A 25,935-nucleotide genomic window follows, 5' to 3' on the forward strand; every position below is an offset into this window, starting at 1 on the left:
TACATTCATTTATGCAACCAAAACTACTTTATATGGGTTAAATCAGGCAGAAGCTCAGTTTCAGGTTACTACTTTTACAGTGTGTATTTAAGCATTGTCCCGTTTTGTGCCATTTTTTTAAATAAATGAAGAAAATGGGGAAAGTACTATTGCAACTCTCCTCATCTGCTCAAAAAGTTTCAGGTAAGTGTTGCAGATCAAATTAAACAAAAATATCAGCTGTTTTGGATGATACCAGCTCTGTTCATCAGTTTATTTACCATACACTCTAAAAAATGCTGGGTTGTTTCAACCCATATTTGGGTCAAATATGGACAAACCCAACCGTTTGATTAAAAATTTAACCCAACGGTTGGGTTTGTCCATATTTGACCCAAATTTGGGTTGAAACTCAGCATTTGTGTATATTTGTGTTACATTAACCAGATTGTTTTTTTTCTTGTTTTTTTTTGCTGGTGAACAACATGGTTTTTCAGGTTTACCACCAGCAACAGCCAGCACGGAGAATCATGCTTTGAGATTTTTTTCAGCAGAACGGGTTAAAAGACCAGTATTTTTGAGAGTGAGTCTCTTGGTCATTGCTGTCATGTCCCGGCTCTGCTGTCAGAAACCTCCTTGATAAACCACAGCTGCTTCCTCTTAGAGACAATGTGAAGTTTCTCCAGTGTTGTTCTCAGATCACTCTACTCCTCAGTGGACCATTTCATCTAGCTGTCTGAAACTGGGAATGCAGCGAAACTGAAGTCTCATTTTCGATAGTTCAAAAGAGTCCCGGTAAATACACACCAAACAGTGCAGGTGGGTTGCAGTGCTGGTTAAATGCTTTAATTTGGCTCATGTGAGGTCATTGGCTCAGGTCTTTGTTAGGTTGGACCACAGTCAGTGCATGGGTTAATTGCGGTTCACACTCAGCCATAAATGCTGAAACACATTGAACACAAATTCTGTTCCCTCACAGATGAACACACAGCACAGGAGACCAGCTGCAGATAAGCCCTGATGGGGCTGTATTAGAACCACATGCTGATGGAATAAAGGACAGCAAAGGGCTGTGGGAGAGCATGACGACAGACACTAAGTGACATTACTGATGAATGGTGGCAGAAGAATCGCCGCACCCACGGCATGAAACAACAGTAAAACATTTGAAATCACAGTGGGATCTACTATCCTGCAATTTGTAAGACAAAGCAACAGTCATTTTTTAATGTGAAAATTATTTTCGTAATCAGCATTTTTTTTCTAGATTTCTAGTAAAAACATCCTTTACTTAAGGAGCAAATATGTAAAATAAGACTTGTTTTCAATATTTTTTGGATGACTTATTTTTTTATTATTATTTATTTTAGGTTTATTCAAGTGTACCTATGAAAAATCTTATTAATTAATATAGCATTGCTTCTGAGTAAATGTATGTTGTTTTAAGAACATAAATAGAGAAATGGTCATTGTTTGTAAAGTCTCAATAAAACACAAGATAATTTTGAAGATGCAGTGAAAAGTTTTGGTATAATTAAGATTTTTTTTTATTATTATTTATTATTTTTTTTAGGAAGTCTCTTATGCTCTCTAAGGCATCATTTATTTGATCAAAAATCCAGTAAAACAGCAATATTGTAGAATATCATTACAATTTAAAATAACAGTTTTTTTAACTATTTTAATATATTTTAGAATATAATTTATTCTTGTGATAGTCTTCAGTGTCACATATTCATTCAGAAATCATTATTATATCTTCTAACAGTAACAGTTCTTTTAAATTGTAATAATATTTCACAATTTTGCTTTTGAACCAAATTTTGATAAAAATAAATGCAGCCTTGCCTTTCTTTCTTTTTACTGGAAAAAAAAAATAAAAAATTTGTTTATTATAATGATTAAAGCAGTGAACTTACTCAGGAAGGTTCTAATTATATGTAAAGGAGTTTATAAAATACTTGTAGACTATAGTAGAAACGCTCTGCATTGGGTGTGAAACGTTCCTAAAATTCCCATTCAGAGCTTGTCTAGTTAAATCAATGCTGAATTAACTAATTGCCCCCATTATCTCCACAGCCTGAAAGAGAACAGATGCAGAGGTCGAACGAGGCCTGACACATGCTGAGAGTGACAGACAGACTTAACTAATTGGTTTAAACAGACAAGGTGACCATTACACATGCTTGAGTCTGCACGGCCTGATGGGTCCACTTACAGAACCAGGACAGATGTGTTGCGAAGTTCAACATACATGCCCTCTCTTTCTGTCTATAGCACACCCCTTTCTTCTCCCACCATTTCGTGTTAGTGTTTATGACCACACATACTAAAATGCAGGGCCAAGTTCCGCAGGGCAAAGTTGTGTGTTTTATATAGAAAACACTAAAAGTGAAAACAAGCTGAGATCACGAACGAGAGCTTCAGGGAGGAGATGTGGAGGTTGTGCGTGTGAGAGTTCCGGGCTCCTGCGGGAGTCCTGCAGAGATATCTTATAGGCTACCTGCCAATCCTTCGCTGGCTTTTTTACTGATCGTGGTTTCTCCTCCCCAAACCCAAGTTATTTTACTGTTTTCTATTTTATGTTACTTGCTGTTGACCTTTTTTTCTTCCTCCAAGCCAACTTTTATCTGACATTATGGTTTTTTAGAGCATGGTTGTCTGAGTCTTGTTTTGTGAGACAGGTCGTTACGTTTTTAGTTGTTGTTATTTTGGTTTATTGAACAAAAACTGGTCATTTGGCAGTTATGACATAAGGTAGATTTTAGCATTATGTGAGGAGTGCCATCTCACCATTTCAGGTATAGGCGCTACACCTTTGACCAACCAAATCACAGAAGAGTGACTTTATTAGCCATGAAACCATTACAGGATAGTTCATGGTAAACATTGACGTGAAAGAGATTCTAGCTAATATGAATGTACTAGTAGTGTTGTGCCCCCTGCTGGTTAGTCGAGCACATTGCATTGAGCACTTTTGATCCTCTTAGTATTTCTATGATTCAGAGTTACACATGATATGAGTCTGCACTTTGAGTCGTAATCAATGGCTTTTAAGCACAGGGTCTTTTTGATGGACAGTGAAATGTAGAACATGGATGTTAAACCACAGAGGACCTCAGTTATAGAATGTGGAGAATGTTATGCATGTTTACACAGGAGGATGGAGAGAAAGCCTATTCACTCTAAAAAAATGCTGGGTTAAATATAACTCAGCTATTGGGTTGTTTTGACCCAGCGGTTGGGTTGTTTTGAACTGAGGTTTACTTAATTATCTATACTTTTTTCATATACTCACTATATTAATATATGAGCCATAAAAGCCTTATTTACTCAACAAAAACACATATATGCAAACTATATTATATTATATTATATTATATTATGAATAAACGTTCAACAAACAATATAAAGGTGTATGGTTTCATATGTCAGGTCGCTTTTACAAGGTACTCACAGAGTTACATGAAAATGAAAATGAATGAAAACCGTGAGAAATGCTGAATGGATAAACGTTCAACGTAATGCTAGAATGTGAAATATAAAAAATGTGTGTGCAAACAATATGAATTAAGTTTTTTTTTGTTCAAATATTATTGTAACTAAAAACTCAATAGATTTTAAAGGAACCACACCTTCTAAGAAACAAACATATCCTTATTTGTACTTGCGGAAAAAAATCATGTCTCGAACCAGCGCAAATTATTTTTTGTAACGTGAGCTTCAGGATGACATGACGATTACATGGACTGAGAGGTTGTTTATGATTTTCTTTAAGATTTTATTAGAACATACACACTATATCTTGTAGCCTACATCTATAAAGGCAATATGACATACAAATATCAATCTGAAAGCAATTTTATTGGTTTGATTGCTTGATGTAATATTGCCAAAATACCAACACACATGTACACTGTCACACACAAACTTAAATATTTACACAAAAATATAATTAAACTAGATAAAAAAGTTTGTCAAGACAAACTTTAGGTTGCATAATTAGCATTATTAGCAAGTTATTAGCATGTTGTTAACATGCTTCTAGCATGTTGCTAACATGTTTCTAGGATGATTAGCATATAATGTTTCTAGCATAATTAACATGTTAGCATGATAAGCAAGTTACTATCATGTTGCTAGCACGATTAGCAAGTTACTAGTGTGTTGCTAGCATGTTTATAACATGATTGAAAAGTTACTTGTATGTTGCTAGCATGTTTACAGCATGATTAGCATGTTTGCTAGCATGATTATTAAACTATTGACATCCTACTTGATTAGCAAGTTACTATCATGTTAGCATAATTAACAAGTTACTAGTATGTTGCTAGCATGTTGTTAGCATGATTAGCATTTAGTTAGCATGTTTCTAGCATGATTAACATGTTGGTAGCATGATTAACAAGTTACTAGTATGTTGCTAGCATGTTATTTGCATTATTAGCAAGTTACTAGCAAGTTGCTAGCATGTTTCTAGCATGATTAACATGTTGCTAGCATGATTATTAAACTATTTTCACAGTTTCCTGATTATACATGCATCACCAAAGTTACAGATATTTAAATAATAGCGTTAAAGATTTTCAGAAAACATCGCGTTATGTAAATCTGTACAATGAGACTATTTTGACCCTCCGCGCTTCCCGTCTTTCCCACAACAAACTTCAGAGTGATTCTACTGAGAGGTTGAGTCGCGAGCGTATCATAGATATCAAAAGCGGAGCGCCATTCTCCCGTAAGCTACTGAAGGATGTCACGTCTAACTAAAAACGATGTGAAAAGTTTTGTAAATACGCTCTTGGGCGGTTTCAATGTGTAACAAGCTGAATTTCGATTAAAAAAATAAATAAAACATCTCGTGAGTGCTTGTAAGTGTGAGTGAGGGCGTGTGTGAGTCAGTTACTTTCGCTTGTGAAGTCCGTTTAAATAACTGCTGGATGCCAGAGTCACACCGTCTAAAATGGAGTAAATCATGCTGATGGAGGAACAGAGCAGGTGTGTGCTTATTTATGTTATAATGTATTACTATGTAAGTGTTTGCTATCTGTTATTATTTATTCCCTCTCGTCTCGTTACAAACCGGCATGCTATTTTCCCGTCCAGTTGAAGGCAAAAATAATTTTGAAGGATGTTTACCCAGCTCTTTGCATCAGTTGTTCATGCACGTTCAAAAATGAATGTGTTTGTTCCAGCTCTGGAGAAGAGGAGGGCTCTAGAGAGAAAGGTGTGCTTTACAGATGGCAGGGCTATTCCTGCAGGGTGACCCCGGAGAGACTGCTGCTGTCCAGGCCAGTGCTTCATGCTGCACTGGGGACTTTACATGGACTTCTGCTGACAGGTCAGATCTCTTGACAAGTAAATGAAGAGGAAATGACCTCATAACTCAGTCGCTTACAGCTGCAGTCATGAGTTTACAGGCACCTTGCATAATCTGGAAAATCTGGAATTTTATCAAAATAAGAGGGATCATAAAAGTTGCGTAGTGTTTTTATTTAGATTTTGAAATCCATCTTTTCACAGTGAGGACTGCGTCTTCATCGTTTTTAAAAGCTTATAGATTCTGCAAGGTGTGTAATTCCTGCATCATAGGATTAAATTTATCTTTTATTTTTATCATTTAATTTATTCCTTTGAGATACACTTTTTTACACTTTTTTTTCAGTGACAAATCAGTAATATTTTACATTTTCATGGCTGTTTTAGACCCTCTATCGGACTCTTTAAAAGGTTGTTTTTTTCTGCAGGATTTTTTATTTATTCTTTCTTTTTCTTTTTTGTTGTTGTTGAGAATTAGTATCAATCCTACTTCTACCTTATTTCCTCACCAGTTATAGACCAATTTGGAGTAGACGTCACAGTTATGTCACTTGCAGCTGCATTGTGGTGGCAGAAAAACACTGGGAACAAGTGGAGAGAAATGGGTAAAATCCATGGAATAAGAGAAAAAATGTATTGTTGTGCATTTGGATGTCAGAATCTGAATGCAAATAATTTTAATAGAATATTGTTTTCAAAGACTCCATTTGAAGCTAAACGCAGACAATAAAACGACAGACTATAGATGAAAACTCCTACTTTTAAAGTATAAATTTGATTTAAACAGTAGGTCTACATAATATTCACATATGCAGGTCATAGGGGACATATTCTATTAGCCTACAGTTAACAACATGAAAAAGCTATTTAAACCTATAACATTTACCTATTTTATCTCACAATTCTGACTTTTTTTCTCGCAAGTGCAAGTTTATATCTCCTAGTTCGGACTTTATAACTCGATTTAATTGTGAGTTTGTCAAATCTGAGAGGTAAAAACGACAGAAGTGTGGGATATAAACTGTGATTCTGAGCTGAGGGGAAAAAAAAGAGAATGACGAGTTAATTTTTTTTTATCAGAATTGTGAGATATAATCTCAGAATTGTGAGAAAAAAGTCAGAATTTTGAAATATAAACTCAATTAACTTTTTTTTTTTCTTTTATTCCATGGCTTCCATAGACTGCTACTTTAAAACTGTCATTTTCTGCCACCAGATAGACTCCGCCCACAAAAAACGTCACTGTTTGCAAACAGAAATGGTCTATTGCAGTGTTTCAACCGGGGTGCCGCGCAAAAAATTATTTTTTAATATTTTTAAATTGCTAAAATGTTCAAAAAAGCAGCTATTATATAATATCCATTTCTGATGTCGCCAATAATTAGAGATGCACTGAAATTCCGGCTGCCGAAAATTAGTTCACCGCTCAGGTTTCACTTTCACGTGGTGTGACGCTCTGCGTGTTATCCCGCTCTATGCGTGTGTGCTCCGCTCAGTCGCTCACGGCCCATGTGAGTGCTCCACTCATATACCGTTCATGCTCATCGCAAATTTGTTAAAATTTCCAAAGGGTGCCGCGACTAAGGAAAGGTTGGGAAACACTGGTCTAGTGAACACCAAATAGGCATGTACATGTGGACAGTGATTAATATTTTTTGGCAGCCACCTTAAAAAAGTTGCACACAGCCATTTATGTTGCAGGGTTACAAATAATGCTCTTCTAGAAACTTTCATGAGAAAGTTTTCTCATGAAATGATCTCTTGGACATAATTGTCTAATTGTCACATGTCAATACGTTCTTCTCTTAGATGGGCATGTGTATAGTTTTGGCGAGCAGCCGTGGAAACGACTCGAATCTCAGCCTGCTGGCCCTGTTATAGAAAGCGCCCTGAGCGGTCAGCGTGTGATCTCTGTGTCAGCGGGCAGCTATCACTGTTCTGCTGTAACGGAGGATGGCCTCATCCACACGTGGGGGGAAAACTCTCATGGCCAGTGTGGTGTCTCTGGAATGGACCAGGTATCCAGTCCCACTCCCGTAAGTGTGGTGGATGGCGAGACCCATCCTCCGCAACTGGTCCGAGTCCTGAATGTGGCCTGTGGAGCGCAGCACACTCTGGCCCTGTCAAGGAAGCATGAGGTGTGGGCCTGGGGTAGTGGCTACCAGCTGGGTCTAGTCACCAGCGTATTCCCGGTATGGAAACCCCAGAAAGTGGAGCATCTTGTGGGAAGATATGTGGTTCAGATCGCTTGTGGTGGGTTTCACAGCCTGGCTCTGGTTCAGATTCTTTCTCCCCCAGAGGTCAGTCAGCAAGCTCGGGATAGATGTGGGCAGTGTAAGCAGAGCCTTTACACCATGATTGACAAGGATGACCATGTTATTATCTCTGATGAGCATTACTGCCCACTTGGAGTGGAACTGACTGATTCTAAAGAAGGTCGACGGTCAGGACAGAGTTCTCCAGCTCAGACACCGCAAAGCAAAAACTCCTCGCCCCACTTCGAAGTATCCCCGTTGACCTCGAAGAACATCTGCGAAGACCTAGGTTCTTCAGTCGGATCTCAGAAAAATATAACAAGCCAGGAGGCTCAGCCAGACCCTGCTTTAACTGAGACTGGACATCCACGTCTACGACGAACCAAAAGCACTCCCTACCCTGATGAGCAAGCTCTGAAAGACTACCTCAAAAGAATTTCAGACCAGACCTTCGCTGAGCAGGCCGAGGCCGCCTCTTTGGGAGGTTCCCATCCTCCGAGCCGTCAGTCATCACTTACATGTCCTTTCCGGTCAGACCAAAGTGATGAGCTTACACTACGTCCCTCTTCACCAGCACTTAGTAGAACTGATAGTATCACAGCTTCTGGCAGACAGCGCGGTGCGTCAGATAGTATCATAGACCGGAAGCATTCCACTTCTGACGATTCTTCACAGCACTCAAGTGTGGATGGAGGCATTTGCATCAGTGACCTTGTGATTAGCAATGGATGTTTATTTGAGTCCTGTGAGGAAGGAGGAGAGCCCGCTGGAATGGACTTCTGTCCAGCGGATCCTCTTCAAGGCAAGAAGAGCACCAGTCTGACAGACATCATTTTAGAGGACACTGAAGCACATAATCACAGAGGGTCTTTACCTGGCTTCTCTCCAGGTACTGTGAACCTCAAATTTTATATGAAAAATGTTTATAAAATGTTAAATCAGGGGCGATAACATTTAATTTATTATACATAGACTGATCAGGGCTTTTTCTTCTGTAGTTTATATTTTTAGTTGCCCAGACAATATTTTCACTTCAGTTTTTTCAATTTTTTAGTGAAGTATTTATTTTTATTAATTTAATTTATTTTTTACAAAAAATAATATTCGCAACAAGCTGGAAATTATACAGCTATGATTTAATACCCTAAATTCATAAAAAACATTTTGAAAACAATGGCATACCATCTAGAATATTACTAAATAATGGTTGTAGTTTTCAATACATTTTTACAGTACTCTCAGTAATTTTTGGAAAAACCTTATCTATGTTATCCAGCTGAATATCAATATATTGGTGAGACATTTGCAGAATCCGCAAAAACAGTGTAGAAATGCATCGCATGCAAAAAAAAAAAAAAAAAAACTTACATTTTCAATAAAAATGAATGTAAATGTTTCAGTAGCAATGCAGCACATTTTTTTCGTCAGCTGGCTTTAGCATCCACATTTTTGAGCCTTGGTAAGAACATAGTAAATCATGACCTGCCAAATACTACTTACTTTATCTTGGTACTTTAACTTGGTGACCCCCTTTCATGCAAAACACTTTCGCTCGCAGAAGAAATTAATCATGGATGACTGCACACAGGGTATTTCTACAATGGCATTGGTTACTGAAAGCTTTTCTTTTGCATGATGTTGCATCCATATTGGTCTTATTGATCTTCATAGATGTCTTGTTGGACAGCAAGACAAGAAGTTACTGAGTGAACGTTTAATTGATAGTTCACCCAAAATTGAAAATTCTGTCAGCATTTACTCATGTCATGTTGTTCAAAACCTGTATGACTTACTTTTTTTTCTGTGGAACACAAAATGTGATATTTTGAGATTTTACAATGAAAGTTAAAGGTCATCAAAACTTCTTTAAAATATCTTTAGGTTTGGAAACGATATGTGAGTGAGTAGATGATTACAGAATTGTCATTTTGGGGTGAACTATCCCTTTAAAAACTATTTCTACAGTTGTAGAAATTTGACTTATTTGGTCATATGCATGAGGAACATTTTTAATATGCTGTTGAATTTCAGTGTCACCTTCTGTTAGTCATCGAACCAACCATTTAAGAACTGTAGTGGGTGCCGTGACTAATACTTCTACCTCAGAATCCAGAAATCTCCTTCCTTCCCTCTACACTGAGGTGTGGAGTTGGGGGAGGGGCCAGGAAGGTCAGCTAGGTCATGGAGACTATTTGCCCAGGTACAACAGAGCCCATAAACACATAAGTGTTTTGTTTATGTTTAACTGTTCATGTCCTTGACCACAGTGCATGACTGGGAAAATATTTTGGTTTTTACCCTTACAGGTTACAGCCTCTCTGCATCAAGAGCTTAAGTAAAAAGGAAGTTGTCAAGATCACTGCTGGAGCAAATCACTCCTTGGCACTGACAGCTCAATGTCAGGTAGGGAGGGACTTCAAAATATTTCTCCAATTGATTATAGGCTGCAACAGTGACTGCAAAATCCTTCAGTAAAGACTTTTAGGCCTGAACTGATTCATAGCAAAACTATACATACAAATATATATAAAAAAAAGACTCAAAGTACAAGACTGTATATCTATGAGGAAATTACTAATTATCCAATAAAGCCTTGCAAATGATGTAACAGCAGCCTGGGTCTCATTTCTTTAATATTAATGTATTATTTTCTTATTAGAAAACTGTGTTACTGCATTTGAATGGGATTGTTTGCTTTATAAAAACTTTAGGTTGGACAATGAAGTTGATTGAACACCTTGTAGCTTATGTTAGGTCTGTTTTCAACGTTTAAACCAGTGTTATTTTAGTTTTATTTATATACTTTTTTATTACAATGTTATTACAAATCTGGATCCCTAAATGGTCTGTTCTCTTCTGTCACCTCTTCCTCATAACAATAAGTGTGTATTTCTTGTCTCTCACAGGTTTATTCCTGGGGAAGTGACAAATTTGGACAGCTGGGTCGTATGAATGCTCCCAGCACAGTTCCTAATCTCACCATGGTATACCTCCTTTAATATTTTTCATGATATGCAATCACCTTTTCTGCAGACCTTCCCTTTTAATGTGCAGTTCCCTGGATAAAAATGAATGTGCTTTTGTGTGACAATAGATCTCTGAGGGTATCCGTGTGTGGGACGTGGCAGCAGGACAAACGCACACTTTGCTGCTGGCTGATGGAGACTGTTATCAGCCCATACTGTACTACAGCGGAGAGCGGGTGCTGGAGAACACTGACATTGCTCATCCCCTCTCCGGGACCTACACCCAGATGCCCACCCATCTGCCCTTCTGCATGAATGTTCGTACAGACCGTTATGAAAGTTTATTCTGTTGATACAGTTATTTTTTACTGCGTGTAGGCTGTGTTGTAAAATAACATCCACATTTATTAATTTTACACAATAAACTCATAAATTAGCTGATGCCATCCTACTTCACTGAAGATTGTTGTACACAGAGTACATCATTACAATACATACCACAAAATTAGTAGCAAAGAAAAAGGGGGAAAAAAATATTCAAAATAATAACAAAATATGATCAAATAAAATAGACATTCCAAAAGATATCTAAAAAATAAACTGCAAGATTTATTATATAACTAACTATTATATAACTTTTAGATTTATTTTTGTTAATAAATCTGAAAGAAAATATAAATATTAGATGGAAACCTTAAACTAAACGAAAATTAGAAATGTTGTCAACTGAAATATGTTGAAGTACTAAAAATTACTAAATGAAATAAAAATAATGCTTAAACTGAAATAAAAACTAAATCAAAGTATTATAAAGAGTTATAAAAGTTTATAGATATTTTTTTAAAACGAAATATAAAAATTACAAAAGAATAAAATTACTGCAAATTAAGGTAAAATTAAAATGAAAACTTAAAATATAAAAAATTAATTCAAAATATTAACTTGGTATATAAATAATAAGTTGCTTATTAATAATTTTGCCAGCAAGTATCAGTGATTGGTTGATATACATAATGTAAGGTAATGGCATTCATTTTAATGTTTGTGATTTACTGTTTTATGTAAAGCAGCAATTTACTATAAATTGGCTGTGTCCTTTGTTTAGATTGGCTATGTGAGCAAAGTTAAATCAAAGTATTATAAAGAGTTATAAAAGTTTATAGATATTTTTTAAAAACTAAATATAATAAAAATTACAAAATAATAAAATTACTGCAAATTAAGGTAAAATTAAAATGAAAACTTAAAATATAAAAAATTAATTCAAAATATTAACTTGGTATATAAATAATAAGTTGCTTATTAATAATTTTGCCAGCAAGTATCAGTGATTGGTTGATATACATAATGTAAGGTAATGGCATTCATTTTAATGTTTGTGATTTACTGTTTTATGTAAAGCAGCAATTTACTATAAATTGGCTGTGTCCTTTGTTTAGATTGGCTATGTGAGCAAAGTGTTTGGGGGAGGACTGAATTGTTTGGCCTTGGCTGATCAGAACGCAATGGGTTTCATAGCTACAATCCATGAACTCGCTTCGGCAGAGAGGAAATTCTACTGCACCCTCAGTAAGGTGAAGAGCGAAATCCTGAGCCCCCTGCTAGCCCGTGGTATGTAACAGATTGATTTACTCATTGCACATTTTGGATTGTTTGGATAATGGATTGTTATTGGGTTTTATAATTTGATATGGATTGTATCTGCTCTGCCATAATGTAGCGAGTTTGGCCTTGTCTCTGGGTCAGTCCTCAATGTTGCTGTTTCAAGGGATGGCCGGTAGTTTCAGCAAGCTTTGCCATCTGACAGGACAGCACTCAGTATCCCTCACCAACTTCCTGCAGCGAGGAAAAGTGATCAAAACACTGGTCTTGATCAAGAACACAGACCTTTTCATGGACACATATAAAGAGTAAGTACTATTCAAACTATCACCTTTTATATTTTACAATCTCTATGATAACACCAGTGATGATGTTTTTCCTCAGGTACTGCGATCCAGTAGGAAACTTTCTTGTTATGGGAGGATTCCAGTCATTGCTGAAGCCCTCACAGTGCGTTGTCATAATCATTCATGTATTATCTATGGGCATCATTATAATATATGCAAATAATATATTTGGTCATGCATGATTTGTTTCTTCAGAGAATGCTTTGGGAAGAAACTGGAGTTGATACAGACTCTGCTAGAGCCCAAGGAGAAGAACACATCACCCTATGATCTGTTAGTCAACTTGTTTTATATGCCTTTGCAGCACCTGCATGGGTATAACAGATTACTTCTGAAACTAGCCCACTGCTTTGAAGTGGTAAGAAAATGATGTGATTCTCATTGTGCTCTTTAAAGGAATTAAAGTGGCTTAAAAATACATAACATAATCTTTTATTGTTTAGAACACTGAGGAATATGAATGGCTTCAGAATGGCTGCTCCAAATATGAAGATTTAGCTCGTCTTGTCAGCAAGCAGAGAAGAGATGCTGAGGCCACTTTCAGTTTCTGGAGGAACTTCAAAGGAAAGAATTCGGTATGGTGCAGAATGTGAACTTTTGTTGCAGTCACTTAATTTTAAGGCAGATAGTTGCAGTCCTGGCTTCTGATGATAGTACCTTCCTGACAGATCACTGTACAGCTCCCATAGCCATTGTTTTTGTTGTATAGCAGCATTCTTATATATTAAGGACTATGTGCATTATTCAGAAGTTTTGGGTTGGTAATTTTTTTTTTTATTGTTTGAATGTAGTTTAAAACTTGTTCCTGTATTTGCAAAGCTGTATTTTCAGCAGCCATTACTCCAGTCTTGAGTGTCACATGATCATTTGTTGCTCAAGAAACAGTAAAAGAATTCATTTGTGAATGAAATTGAGCAAACACACAAAGCATATTAAGTTTTGACAGCTGATGCTTCAAACATTCACATAAATATAACACAGTTTAAATATGAGAAATGAGAAATATAGCAAGTGTGAAAATACCCTCATGAGTGAGTGAGTGTGAAGAGTACTTGCATTGTACATTTGAGCGGTAACAATCTACTAATATCCAAACAAGAAGCAAATGAGATTAACTTTTAATTTGTACCACATATGTTGTCTTTACTAAGCAACAGTTTCTGGGTCAATCTGAGAATTGTTTTAATAAACAAATAATAATAAGAAATGTTGGCCTGCTGTAGTGGTTGACGCATAATGCTAAATAATTTGCCACCGTGAAAATGTACCAGGGTTTGGCTGGTGTTAATTTCCCACCCTGGCAGCAGCACTTGCGACTGTACAGTATATTACTTCCACTGTATAATGTGGTTAAGTTGACCTAGTTACTATTTCCTGTAATGAAGTTGAATTGCTCAGCATGCTGCAAGACTAAACAGTGTCAGATATGACCACAGAAGTTTCAGATACATTTCTGTTTAGTTGATGTGGAAACCTGTGTGTGGCCGAACAGATGCATGTGTACATGTGATGTGTCTGCATGTGTACATGTGATGTGTCTGCATGTGTGGAGTTCTCTTTACGTGATCTTCTCTTTCTCAGGAATCCCTGCGTAAGCCATCTCGTCGTCTGGTTTGTGAGAGCAGTAATAAAGCTCTGGCCTTACAGAACGCTGGAAGATTCTCTGCCAGCTGGTTCATCCTCTTCAGTGATGTGCTGGTTCATGCACAGGTTAATTCATTTTAACACAAAATTTTACCACCCTGTTATTTTCATTACACTCATTTTTTTTCTTCATTTTTTTCATGTTCTTTTTTTTATTGTCTTCATTCATTCAGGGCACTATTCCATCAAAGAAACTTGTGAGTATTGTGTGTTTCAGTTCCTGCCTTCACAGAATCAGTGTGTAATTTAAGACTTGAGACATTGAAAAAGCCTAAAAACAAAAAGCCTATATGAGGCCTGAAATATCCACGTGGAAGTTGTTGTCTGATGGAAGTTTCCCAAGCTAAGGCCTTTTTGTTTCTCCCTTCTGAATCATCAGCTGGCTTCTTTTGCAGTTTTTTTTTGGCTTCTAACTGAAGTTCATTATTCTGCTGAGGAAAGATGCATGTAGAGTCATGCTATGTTGTAATCCGGTTTATGGAAAGAGTGGGCAACAAAGATGGTAGTGTGAATGAAAACCTTGCTTTAATGTGGAATCTTTATGTACTAAATATTTTGTGCCCAACCTTAAACTTGTTTAAAACCGATTAGCGTGTAGAAGACATGGCCTGGCAGATAGTGTGCCAACATGAGTTCAAGTCTAGCTTGTCATTTGCAGCACATTCTCCCTGTCATTATTAGCCAGCATTGTTATTGTACATTTAATTGAAATAAAGCTTATATAAAATACAAATGTTAGATGAAAAAAAATTTTTAATGTTGCTTTGGCAGATAACTGAAATAATACAATAAAACAAATATATAATATATTTATAAAATATTTACCAAAACTAATATAAAAATAAAGCTATATAGAAATATAAAAAAAAAAAAAATGACAAAAGTACATAAAATTATTAAAAGTTAAAATGAAAAATGAAAACATAAAGATAAAAGCTAGTTCAAAATGTTAATAAAAACTATAATGGTACATTTACTAATAATACTAGTACTACATCTGTAAAATGTCAGAAAACCAGAAATGGAATCAAAATAGTTAGGGCAACATTGAGACATCATTTTGATCCTGGTTTTAAACAATTGGCTTTTAATTTTTAACACTGAAGCTCCATTTAAATTTTTACAATTATATCATTTATTGTTTTCAGGTGTGTGAGTGTGTGGTCCAGGTATACCAAATGTCTCCACAGTAGAACCTGCAGTTTTTTATGTTGTGGTTACAAAATGAGAAAATAGTTGCTAAAATCATACTAAATAATGTTTTGTTTTTGAGAAAATGTAAAAGTGCACGTTTTCTGTAAGTGTTAGGTTTAGGGGTAGGGTTAGTGGATAGAAAATATAGCATTTGTACCATGTAAAAATCATTATGTCTATGGAGAGTCGTCATAAAACACAAAAACCCAATGTGTGTGTGTGTGTTTGTCTGTCAGGTATGCTGGCATATTGCCTCATATTGCTTTGTGGTTTTTGAAACTTGAACTGTGTATGCTCTGCTGTTTTCTCTGCATGCTTGGTTGGTCTGTGTTTCTTCTTGGTCTATTTTGCCAGAGGTTTGAAAATGACAATAACATTTAAAAGTTTCAGTTCCTCCCTTGTCTGCACAAGCTTTTACTGGGCACACACCTCAGAGGGGCACTACTTCAACTACATACAATCATATCATGTCATAGCACATCATATACCATATCATATTGTTTCATTGCATACTTTTTATTTCCATAAAATAAAATGGATCTTTCTAACTGTTGATTTATGCCTCAGTTGTAGTAATATGTTTGGGTGTTGGGTGTGGATTCCCTTGTTCAAGAGATCATATCATATTTCTTATGTAGGCACATGGGTGTGTGTTTGTGTGAATGGGTGGGTGAAGCTCCTTGAGGAACTGACAGTGTTTAATATGGCTAATGTGTTTTTTGTCTTTCAGGCAAACCTGTTTTATTCATAAATTAGATGTATTTGCTGTTTAAATGTTCTTTTCATGAATCTGCAGCAGCAGAGCAAAGGCTTTAGTTTTATTCCCTTCTTAATGTACTGCAGATGAGGGAGTGGTTTGCTTATATGTAACTGATTAAATTCTCTCTGTTTCTACAGTTCTCATCTCATTACGTCTATCCACTTGCTACACTGTGGGTGGAGCCCATCTCAGATGAAAGTGTGGGCCAGTAAGTAAACTCAAAAAGTAAAGATCTCAACATCTTTTATCTTTCATTCAAACAGTTTTCTGCTATTTTAGTAGAGTTTAGTTTAGCACATGACATTTCATTAATTGTTAGATGGTCTGGAATGGTCTTGTACTTGCTGTATGGAAGTTTTAAGGACACTGTTGTGCCTATACGAAAAAAAAAAATCAATCCCCATAAACCTGGGCTGGGCAACTTCGGTCCCGGAGGGCTACAGTCCTGCAGAGTTTAGCTCCAACCCTATCTAAACACACCTGCCTGTAGCCTCCTAGTGATCTTGAAGACATTGATTAGTTTGTTCAGGTGTGTTTGATTAGGGTTCGAGCTAAACTCTGCAGGACAGTGGCCCTCCAGGACGAAAGTTGCAACAAATTACATTTCTGCCCCAGTTTAATCTATGACTGTCATTACTAGACATGGGCTTAAACTGACCACACCTGAAGATAGCTTTGTTGTTCTGGCAACGTCCCCTTTGGAAAAGGTAATGCACTGATGCAGTCAGAGTTTGATTGAGAAGTTTATTTGCTTGGCATTAATTCTGCCGCCCACTGGCTTTCTGGTAGGGGAAGTGGCTGAGAGCCATTAACCAGGCCATTGAGGACGTGCTTGCTGTAGGCCTGAACGGGAGGACACGTGTGTCTAGAAGCAGCCAGAAAGGTGAACCTCCTGCGTCACGTACTTCCACTTACACTTTCAGCAAAGAGGGCCGACTCAAAGATGCCACGTACGAGGGCCGCTGGCTGCCAGGCAAACTTCACGGCAAGTGAGTACATGCCCATAATGACTGTTTGTTTTCACACTATACAATACAAATATTTCTCTCAATCACTTAAGCATGGCTGTCATGTCTTTATGTTTTTTGAGGAAACACCAGTGGTAGTACTGCCTAACATGCCAAAATCGTTTTTTCTTTGAATCTTTGAATCCACTGTGGTGCATGTTGAATTAACTGTGGTTCACGTGTACCTGTACCTTCTGTTGTCCTTTCTTTAAACAGAGGGACCCTGAAGTGGCCAGATGGGACAGTTTACTGTGGCACATTCAAGAACGGGTTGGAGGATGGGTCAGTATGCACAGTTTAAGATGAACATACCTGTGCTTGCAGATTCTTTGTTATATACACTACCATTTTTGTTTTTGTTTTTAGCAAGAATGAATTAAATTGTGACAGATAAAGGCATTTATAATGTTTATAAAGATTTCTGTCTTGAATAAATACTGTTCTTTTGATCTTTCTCTTCATTGAAGTATTAAGTAAAAAAAAAAAAAAAATTGTAGTTTTCACAAAAATATTAAGTTTCACAAAAATTAACTGTTTTCAACATTGGTAATAATAAAAAATGTCTCTGAGCACCAAATCAACACATTAGATGATCAGGTCAGGTGACACTGAAGACTGGAGTAATGAGAGCTGGAAATTTAGCCTTGACATCACAGGAATAAATTACTTTTTAACAATTCTAGTAATAGAAAACAGTTTTTTAAAATTGTAATAATATTTCACGAAATGACTGTGTTCTCACTGTATTTTGTTAAAATAAATGCAGCCTTGATGAACATAAGATACTTTTTTCAAAAACATTACAAATCTTACCAACCCCAAATGTACTATGTATGTTTTTATACTCACCATTTCTCTTCTCATTTAGATTTGGAGATTTTATGATGCCCAACACGACCTTCAACAAGTTTGAGCGTTACCAAGGTCACTGGAAGGAGGGGAAAATTCATGGCTTTGGCACATTTTGGTAATAGTTATGTAAATGTGTGTATTAAAAAGCTCTTTGAAACATTATCAGTTAATGGGGGACCCTGAACATCTTAAATTGGTAGAATTGCCATCTAGTACCTTACCCATGGTCTGACTGTTGTGTTTTTGCAGGTATGCTTCACTGGAGTAATGACAGCTGGAAATTTAGCCTTGACATCACAGGAATAAATTACTTTTTAACAATTCTAGTAATAGAAAACAGTTTTTTTTAAATTGTAATAATATTTCACAAAATGACTGTGTTCTCACTGTATTTTGTTAAAATAAATGCAGCCTTGATGAACATAAGATACTTTTTTCAAAAACATTACAAATCTTACCAACCCCAAATGTACTATGTATGTTTTTATACTCACCATTTCTCTTCTCATTTAGATTTGGAGATTTTATGATGCCCAACACGACCTTCAACAAGTTTGAGCGTTACCAAGGTCACTGGAAGGAGGGGAAAATTCATGGCTTTGGCACATTTTGGTAATAGTTATGTAAATGTGTGTATTAAAAAGCTCTTTGAAACATTATCAGTTAATGGGGGACCCTGAACATCTTAAATTGGTAGAATTGCCATCTAGTACCTTACCCATGGTCTGACTGTTGTGTTTTTGCAGGTATGCTTCAGGTGAGGTATACGAGGGCTCATTCAGGGACAGCATGCGTCATGGTCACGGCATGTTACGGAGTGGAAAGTTGGCCTCTCCTTCCTCCAGTAGTGTGTTTGTGGGCAAGTGGGTTCAAGGGAAGAGAACAGGCTATGGGGTGTGCGATGACTTCAGCAGGTATGTACATTGTAGTTACCAAATTTGAGATTTTAAACATCCTCCTGCATAAGCAACTCATTCATTTCTTTTCATATCTCCCAGAGGAGAGAAATACATGGGAATGTGGCTTGATGATCAGCGTCATGGAGACGGAGTCGTTATCACTCAGTTTGGATTGTATTATGAAGGAAACTTCTGTAATAACAAGATGATGGTCAGTTGAGATGTTATTATATGCCTGCATTGAAGTGCCTGTAATTTGCTTATATTAAATATACACTTCTTTCGCTGGTTGGGCACTAGTAGAGACTGTATGTACTATTATTTGAGCAACTTACGATGACTTTTGTCTGATATAGGGCAATGGGTCTCTTCTCTGTGATGATGACACTGTCTTTGAGGGCGAGTTTTCAGAAGACTGGACTCTGTGTGGAAAGGTGTCTTTGAAATAATGTGACCGTTTCCAGCAACAGTAAATTTGTAGAAACCATATTTGTGATTTGTGCATCTTAATGCTTCTGTATATTTGAATCTCCTGTGGTTTTATGGATGTGAAGGGCGTTCTGTTCATGCCTAATGGTGACTCTTTGGATGGGGTCTTTGACGGTCACTGGGGAGCTGGTCTGAGAGTGGCTGGAACATTTACAAAACCCTTTGAAGCTTTGAGGAGAGAAAGAAAGATTCCGTAAGTGTGTCATGAACAATGCTTTCTTTGGCCTACTGTATATTTATATGCGTCATGCATATACTTTGCGGGAAGTCGTGGCCTAATGGTTAGAGAGTCGGACTCGTAACCCAAAGGTTGCGGGGTCGAGTCTCGTACCGGCAGGGGGTGTAGGGGGGATGGTAACTTTTGTGGTGACTGGAAATTGAAAGTTATATTAAAAGAACAGCAGACTTTTTTTTACCTTTGTTGCCTTAATGACCTTAATTGTTGCACCCTGAGTGCAGTGTCTAAACCAGCAAACTATGTTCTACGTTTTAGATGGTTATCAGTCTTATATGTTCAAAGCTTATGATATGAATCGTTGCCAAATAATAAAAAATAAATAAACCCAAAGATTGCGGGTTCGAGTCTTGTACTGGCAGGGATTGTGGGTGGGGGGAGTGAATGTACAGCGCTCTCTCCCACCTTCAATACCACGACTGAGGTGCCCTTGAGCAAGGCACCGAACCCCCAACTGCTCCCCGGGCGCCGCAGCATAAATGGCTGCCCACTGCTCCGGGTGTGTGTTCACAGTGTGTGTGTGTTCACTGCTGTGTGTGTACACTTAGGATGGGATAAATGCAGAGCACTAATTCCTAGTATGGGTCACCATACTTGGCCACATGTCACGTCACTTTATAAGTATTTTTTAATCTGTGTTTGTATGTGTGTGTAGCGTGGCTGGTCAACACGCAGTGCCTGCAGAAGAAAAGTGGAAGGCAGTGTTTGATGAGTGCTGGAGCCGATTAGGCTGTGAAACTCCTGGTGAAGGAGTGTATGAGAAATCCTGGGAGAGCATCGCCATCGCCCTCACTGCCAGACGCAGACAACAGAGAGATCGGTATGTACACACACACACACACACACACACAAGAATGAACAAGTAAAGGTGTGATCACACTAGGCTTGTAACATACAAAATGCTTTATACTCTGCAACATATAGTTAAAGGGTTTAATGAGTTCTTGAAAAAAAAAAAATGAAATAAATACTAATTCAATAGTTTACCAAACTCGAACTTTGGTACACAAAAGACAAAACTTCTTTGTTTATATGCACATGAATGTAAGTGAACAGAGTGTGAAGAAATCATCAGTGACGTATGTTTGTCTATAGTCCAGATGAGCTGAGCCGATCTCAGACTAAGATGCTGGAGAGTCTTGAGGTGATTCCTCAACATGTGGGCCCTGTTACTGCAGACTCCTACAACAACATCCGTCGGTATCTCATGAAGGTGAGACTTCCAAAGGCTTATTAACACCAAGTCTGCACAGCTGTACAGATGCCTCAAAAAGCTTTTGGACACTTTTGGACACTTGGGTCACAATAAAGAATGTCATTGAATTAGATCAAATAAAAAATCAAACCATGTGGCATCTGCAAACACATGATGCTATAGTTTTTCAGAACTAATCTACTTTTCTGAGCCATTTTTGCAATTACTTTGAACAAACTGTTGTCAAGGTGATTTTTAGTAAAGATAACTGACTTCATATATATAAATTACAGGTGTCTTAGCACAGTAACCACAGGTGGACATGATCCACTAACATGTGACAACCATAAAGTGTCTCTTTAAAATAGTTTTCGTCTTGATTTTGATGTTGTAAAATGTGTACTATTTTTCTTTAAAATAAATGCTATCGGGTTTAATAATTTCTTACATAGTGTAATTATAGTACTGTTTGTGGTCGGTACGATTTTTTAATGTCTTTTTATGAAAGAAGCCTCTAATGCTCATCAAATAAAAACCGTAATACTGTGATATTTTGCAAGTTAAAGTAATTCTTAATTATTATTAAATTTTTAAATGTAATTTATTCCTATAATGGGAACGCTGTATTTTCAGCAGCCATTACTCCAGTCTTCAGTGCCACATGATCTTTCAGAAATCATTCTAATATGCTGATTTGCTGCTCAAGAAGCATCTCCTATTATTATCAATGTTGAAACCGTTGTGCTGCTTAATATTTTTGTGGAAACTGCAATATGTTTTTTTTTTCTTCAGGAAAGTTTGATGAATAGAAAGTTAGAAATAATTTTTTAAATAATATATTTGAAATCTTTTGTAACATTATAAATGTCTTTATTGTCACTTTTGATCAATTAATGCATCCTTGCTGAATAAAAATATAAATTTCTAAACAAAACAAAAAAACCTGACACCCAAAGCTTTTGAATAGTAGTGTAGATTCATACTTTTTTAAATGTATTGCTACTTTTTTTGGGGGGCGGGGGTGTAATGACTCTCTTTAGGCTTGTGATACCCCGCTTTACCCACTGGGCTGGCTGCTGGAGACCCTTGTGACTGTGTACAGGATGACCTATGTTGGTGTGGGCTCCAATAGACGCCTCCTACAGCAGGCAGTGGAGGAGATCCAGTCATACCTAACACGCATATTTCAAATAGTCAGGTAACACATTCCGGCTTTTCTGTGATTGCTTCAGTATGAGTTACAGGAAACCCTAGTGCTTTAAAAGCCAGCAGAGCATTTTGCAAAGCTCATAGAAAGCATTTTACTCATTGTGAAGGTTCTGTTTTTCTTATAGCTTTACTACTTTATTACTTAATGAACTCGGTTAAATGTAATAATGAGGCATACTGTTCATTTCATTACAGTCTCAGAGACCACTGGATATTACTTGATTTTCCTTTTAAGGCCGTTGTTTTTCAAATATTTGTGTTACAAATATTTGCCGCAGGTTTCTGTTTCCTGGTCTCCCTGAGGATGGAGGTTTTATTCTGGATTCCTCCAGTTCCTCAGATGAGGGCACAGACTCTCTTAACAGCAGTACACACTCAGAAACTCCACAGCAGGGGTAAGACAGCGTCACTATGACTGAACTACTGTTTTGTTATTTCTGATTTTTGCACTTTTAAGTTGCATTATAATAAGTTGCATTTACTTATATTGATCTATCTACCTATCATCTATTTGTATGTGTATAGACCAGTGGCGGGCCGTGCATTTTACACCTAGGCCTTCAGTGGCATCCTACATTAATTAATCCATCTCTTCATACCATCATAATGATGCCACGGCTATAGAAACCATAAATATTACACAGTAATGCAGTATAACAGGGCACTAGAATAGACTATTGGAAATAATTTAATACACATTCATGAAAAAATATATTAAAACTAAATCAGTGATTCTGATAGTGTTTAGGCCAGCAGAGAAGGCTTTGCTGGCCCTGACGGCCCACCACTGGTATAGACCGATCTAACAGAAAATAGTAAAAACAGCAATATTGTTAAATATTACTAGAGTTTAAAATAAGTAGTTTTCTATTTTAATATATTTTATAATGTAATTTATTTTCAGCATCATTACTCCAGTCTTCAGTGTCACATGATCCTTCAGAAATCATTCTAATATGCTGATTTGCTCCTCAAGAAACATCAATATTGAAACCGTTTTGCTGCTTAATATTTTTGTGGAAACCGTGATACATTTTTTTCTGGATTTCTTGATGGATAGAAAGTTCAAAAGAACAGCATTTATTTGAAATAGAAATGTTTAGTAACATTGTGCATGCCTTTACTGTGACTTTTGATCATTTTAATGGATCCTTGCAGAATAAAAGTATTACATTTGTTCTTACCACAGAAAATAAATAGATGTATACAAATAGATATAGTTACTTTCTGAAAGTATAACAGTCTTGTGTTGTGTGTGCTGCAGTTGGATAGTGAGCAGTTCAAGTCTTCTCCTGCCGGTGTTGCTGCCGAGGCTTTACCCTCCTCTCTTCACCCTCTACACACTAGAGAAAGAGAGAGAGGAGGAGGTATACTGGAACTGTGTGTTAAGACTCAACAAACAGCCTGATCTTGCTCTTCTAGCCTTCCTTGCAGTACAAGAGTAAGTGACAAAAGTAACAGTACCATATGAAATATTATTCTATAACAGTGTTTATGATACAATTATACTGACCCTTAAAAGTATTTGGGCACTTAAGTCATTGTATTGAATTCAAAATATCAAACCAACTGGCATTTATCTTAAACATATAGCACAAACACACTTTTCAAATGGAACATATCATGAAAATATCGTGAGAAGAAGTTTGGTTGATAAACAATGGATATATTATTTAAAATGAAGACAAATTATATCTGGACACCAGAATATCATGTCCTTGGTAAGGCATTGCAAAAATGCATTAGTAGTAGTCAATTCACTTTCACTATTCACAGTAGTCAGTCAACACAAGACTGTATTTATAATGCAGTGTTTTTATATGGGGATTTAAATGAGTGAATAATGCATTATAACAATTAAAAAGTGTGGTTATAAGGTATTATAAAATGGACGGTGGCTTTTACAGTTTTGAGTTTAATGTCTTTTTGTTTTCCAGAAAGTTCTGGCCAGTTTCTCTTTCTGTACTGGGAGAGAAAAAGCAGGTAAAGCTTTCTGTCTTTCCTAAGAAACTAATCAGTAATGACACTGCTGGTAAAATATATAACTTTATTGGTTCAATTGAATTTAATGGACAGGTCTTGCCTAGTACTAAAGATGCCTGCTTTGCCACTGCTGTTGAAACCCTGCAACAGATCAGGTAAAGACAGTCTTGTGTGAAACAAAGGCAGAAAACAACAACAGGAACATTTTAGTAGCAATCTCCTTTTTTATTTTTCTCTTTGCTTCTACAGCACAGCATTCACTCCCTCAGACAAGTTGCAAGTGATACAGCTGACCTTTGAGGAGGTCACTCAGGATGTGCAGGCTCTGCTTGGGAAAGAGTTTCTGTGGTGCATGGATGACCTCTTTCCAATCTTCCTCTATGTGGTGCTCCGCGCACGGTACTTTTATAAACCTTTCACTGCATATAGACCTCATTGCAATGAAGTTATCAGCTGAAACATAAATGTATGTGCAGTTTGTCTGCCCATGTAAAGAACCTGTCGCTTGTGAATGTGTAGGATCAGAAACCTGGGCTCTGAAGTGAGTCTGATAGAGGATCTTACAGACGGAAGTCTACAACTGGGACAGCTTGGATTCATGTTGACAACTCTCAAAGTGAGAATGACTTTTTTTTCACACAACTTCAGGGACAAGTAACATTACTACTTTTAAAATCATAAAGTTATGACATTAGAATATCAATTTTACCTTGTTCATTTAAAATTCTTGACAAATTCTGAGTTTGATCACTTGATGTAAATTTAAAAACTTGAAACTGAATAAATAATGTATGACATGACCCCTTTTAATATTGAGGGCTGGTTTTACGAACCAAAAGTTTTATTTGTAAAGCTAAAACCTTTAAGGATTTGAATGAATTTTAAGGATAATCTCATCACACTAGTCCCCTTTCATTCTCTTCCATGTTTTACTTTAATCTCTTTCTCTGCCCTTAGGCCTGCTACAACCAGATTCAGCTTGAGAAGACGACATAGGAGGGGTTGGTTTGCGAGCGGTGCAGCCACAGCTTTGCCAACTTGTGCACAGTCTTACGGAGCAGGTGCCATTTAAAGAGACACGGATTACAGGTCAAGTCAAGATGTGCTCATTTATTTCAGGTCTCAAAAATAAGCTCACTTTCCACTCATCTCTCTTAAGCACTGTTCTACAGAGATTACTTCAATTGTTATAACTATTGAGACTCTCACATTGACCATCTGGCTGCCAGTTCAGTTACCTCTTGGAGAAACATGTACATTTCAACACCCATATTACCTGGACAGAAAAGAGACGTTTTCTGTTTTATATAAGATCGCAGAATAAGCACTCAACAGGTGTCACAAGTTTATTACATGCAGTTTCAGTAATAACCGACACTCATATTGCTATATATTATATTCTGTATCAATCTGCCTCTGACTTATATACTGATACTCAAACTAATGATGATACTCTGATTTTAATATAATCAGATGAAACTATGTAATTGTATCAGAGCAGTGCTTATATGACACAAAAAAACAATAAGGGTTTTTGAATGAATTGTCTCAGATTGACAGTAACTTGAACAAATACATTTACTCTATATAGAACTAATAAACTAAAACCACACTTATTTATATAAGCAACAGCGATAAACAGAAGTATTTAAAATATTTTGCTATAGAACCCCTATACATACATAAATTACTGCTGAAACATTTGAGGTCAGTAAGATTTATTTTTAATGTTTTTGAAAGAAGTCTCTTGTGCGTACCAAGGCAGCATGTGTTTGATCAAAATACAGTAAAAAAAAAAAAAACAGTAATATTAATTACATTTAATATTATTTCAGTTTAAAATAACAATTTTCTGTTATGTAATTTATTTCTGTTATGCAAAGCTGAATTTTCAGTTTGGGGGGGGGGTTGGGGGGGCTAGTTCTTCCTGCAGATGAAAAAAACAGCTTTTTAAAGTTTAATTCATTAAAAAAGGTGATCTTTCAAGGATTATTGGGGGT

The 25,935-nt window shown here is 36.7% G+C and overlaps 1 protein-coding gene across 1 annotated transcript; it reads left to right on the top strand.

The window, feature by feature from the left end:
- The first annotated feature begins 4,682 nt into the window (after positions 1-4,682).
- Positions 4,683-25,601, top strand: LOC107752891 (alsin-like). Its single transcript, XM_016568965.1, has 33 exons — positions 4,683-4,977; positions 5,175-5,320; positions 7,108-8,442; positions 9,585-9,753; positions 9,860-9,956; positions 10,460-10,537; positions 10,648-10,836; positions 11,959-12,130; positions 12,240-12,429; positions 12,506-12,571; positions 12,664-12,826; positions 12,912-13,043; positions 14,050-14,178; positions 14,286-14,309; positions 16,204-16,274; positions 16,707-16,773; positions 16,856-17,055; positions 17,290-17,355; positions 17,942-18,040; positions 18,672-18,839; positions 18,924-19,035; positions 19,181-19,258; positions 19,379-19,506; positions 20,204-20,368; positions 20,644-20,761; positions 21,784-21,941; positions 22,231-22,347; positions 23,217-23,393; positions 23,890-23,935; positions 24,029-24,090; positions 24,185-24,334; positions 24,455-24,551; positions 24,893-25,601. Exons 1-33 carry the CDS (start codon positions 4,955-4,957, stop codon positions 24,929-24,931), a joined length of 5,031 nt encoding a protein of 1,676 aa, XP_016424451.1. The 5' UTR covers positions 4,683-4,954; the 3' UTR covers positions 24,932-25,601.
- The last annotated feature ends 334 nt before the right edge of the window (positions 25,602-25,935 follow it).

The sequence above is a fragment of the Sinocyclocheilus rhinocerous genome, unplaced genomic scaffold, assembly GCF_001515625.1.
Source record: "Sinocyclocheilus rhinocerous isolate Xijiao unplaced genomic scaffold, SAMN03320098_v1.1 scaffold1252, whole genome shotgun sequence".
Classification (NCBI taxonomy): domain Eukaryota; kingdom Metazoa; phylum Chordata; class Actinopteri; order Cypriniformes; family Cyprinidae; genus Sinocyclocheilus; species Sinocyclocheilus rhinocerous.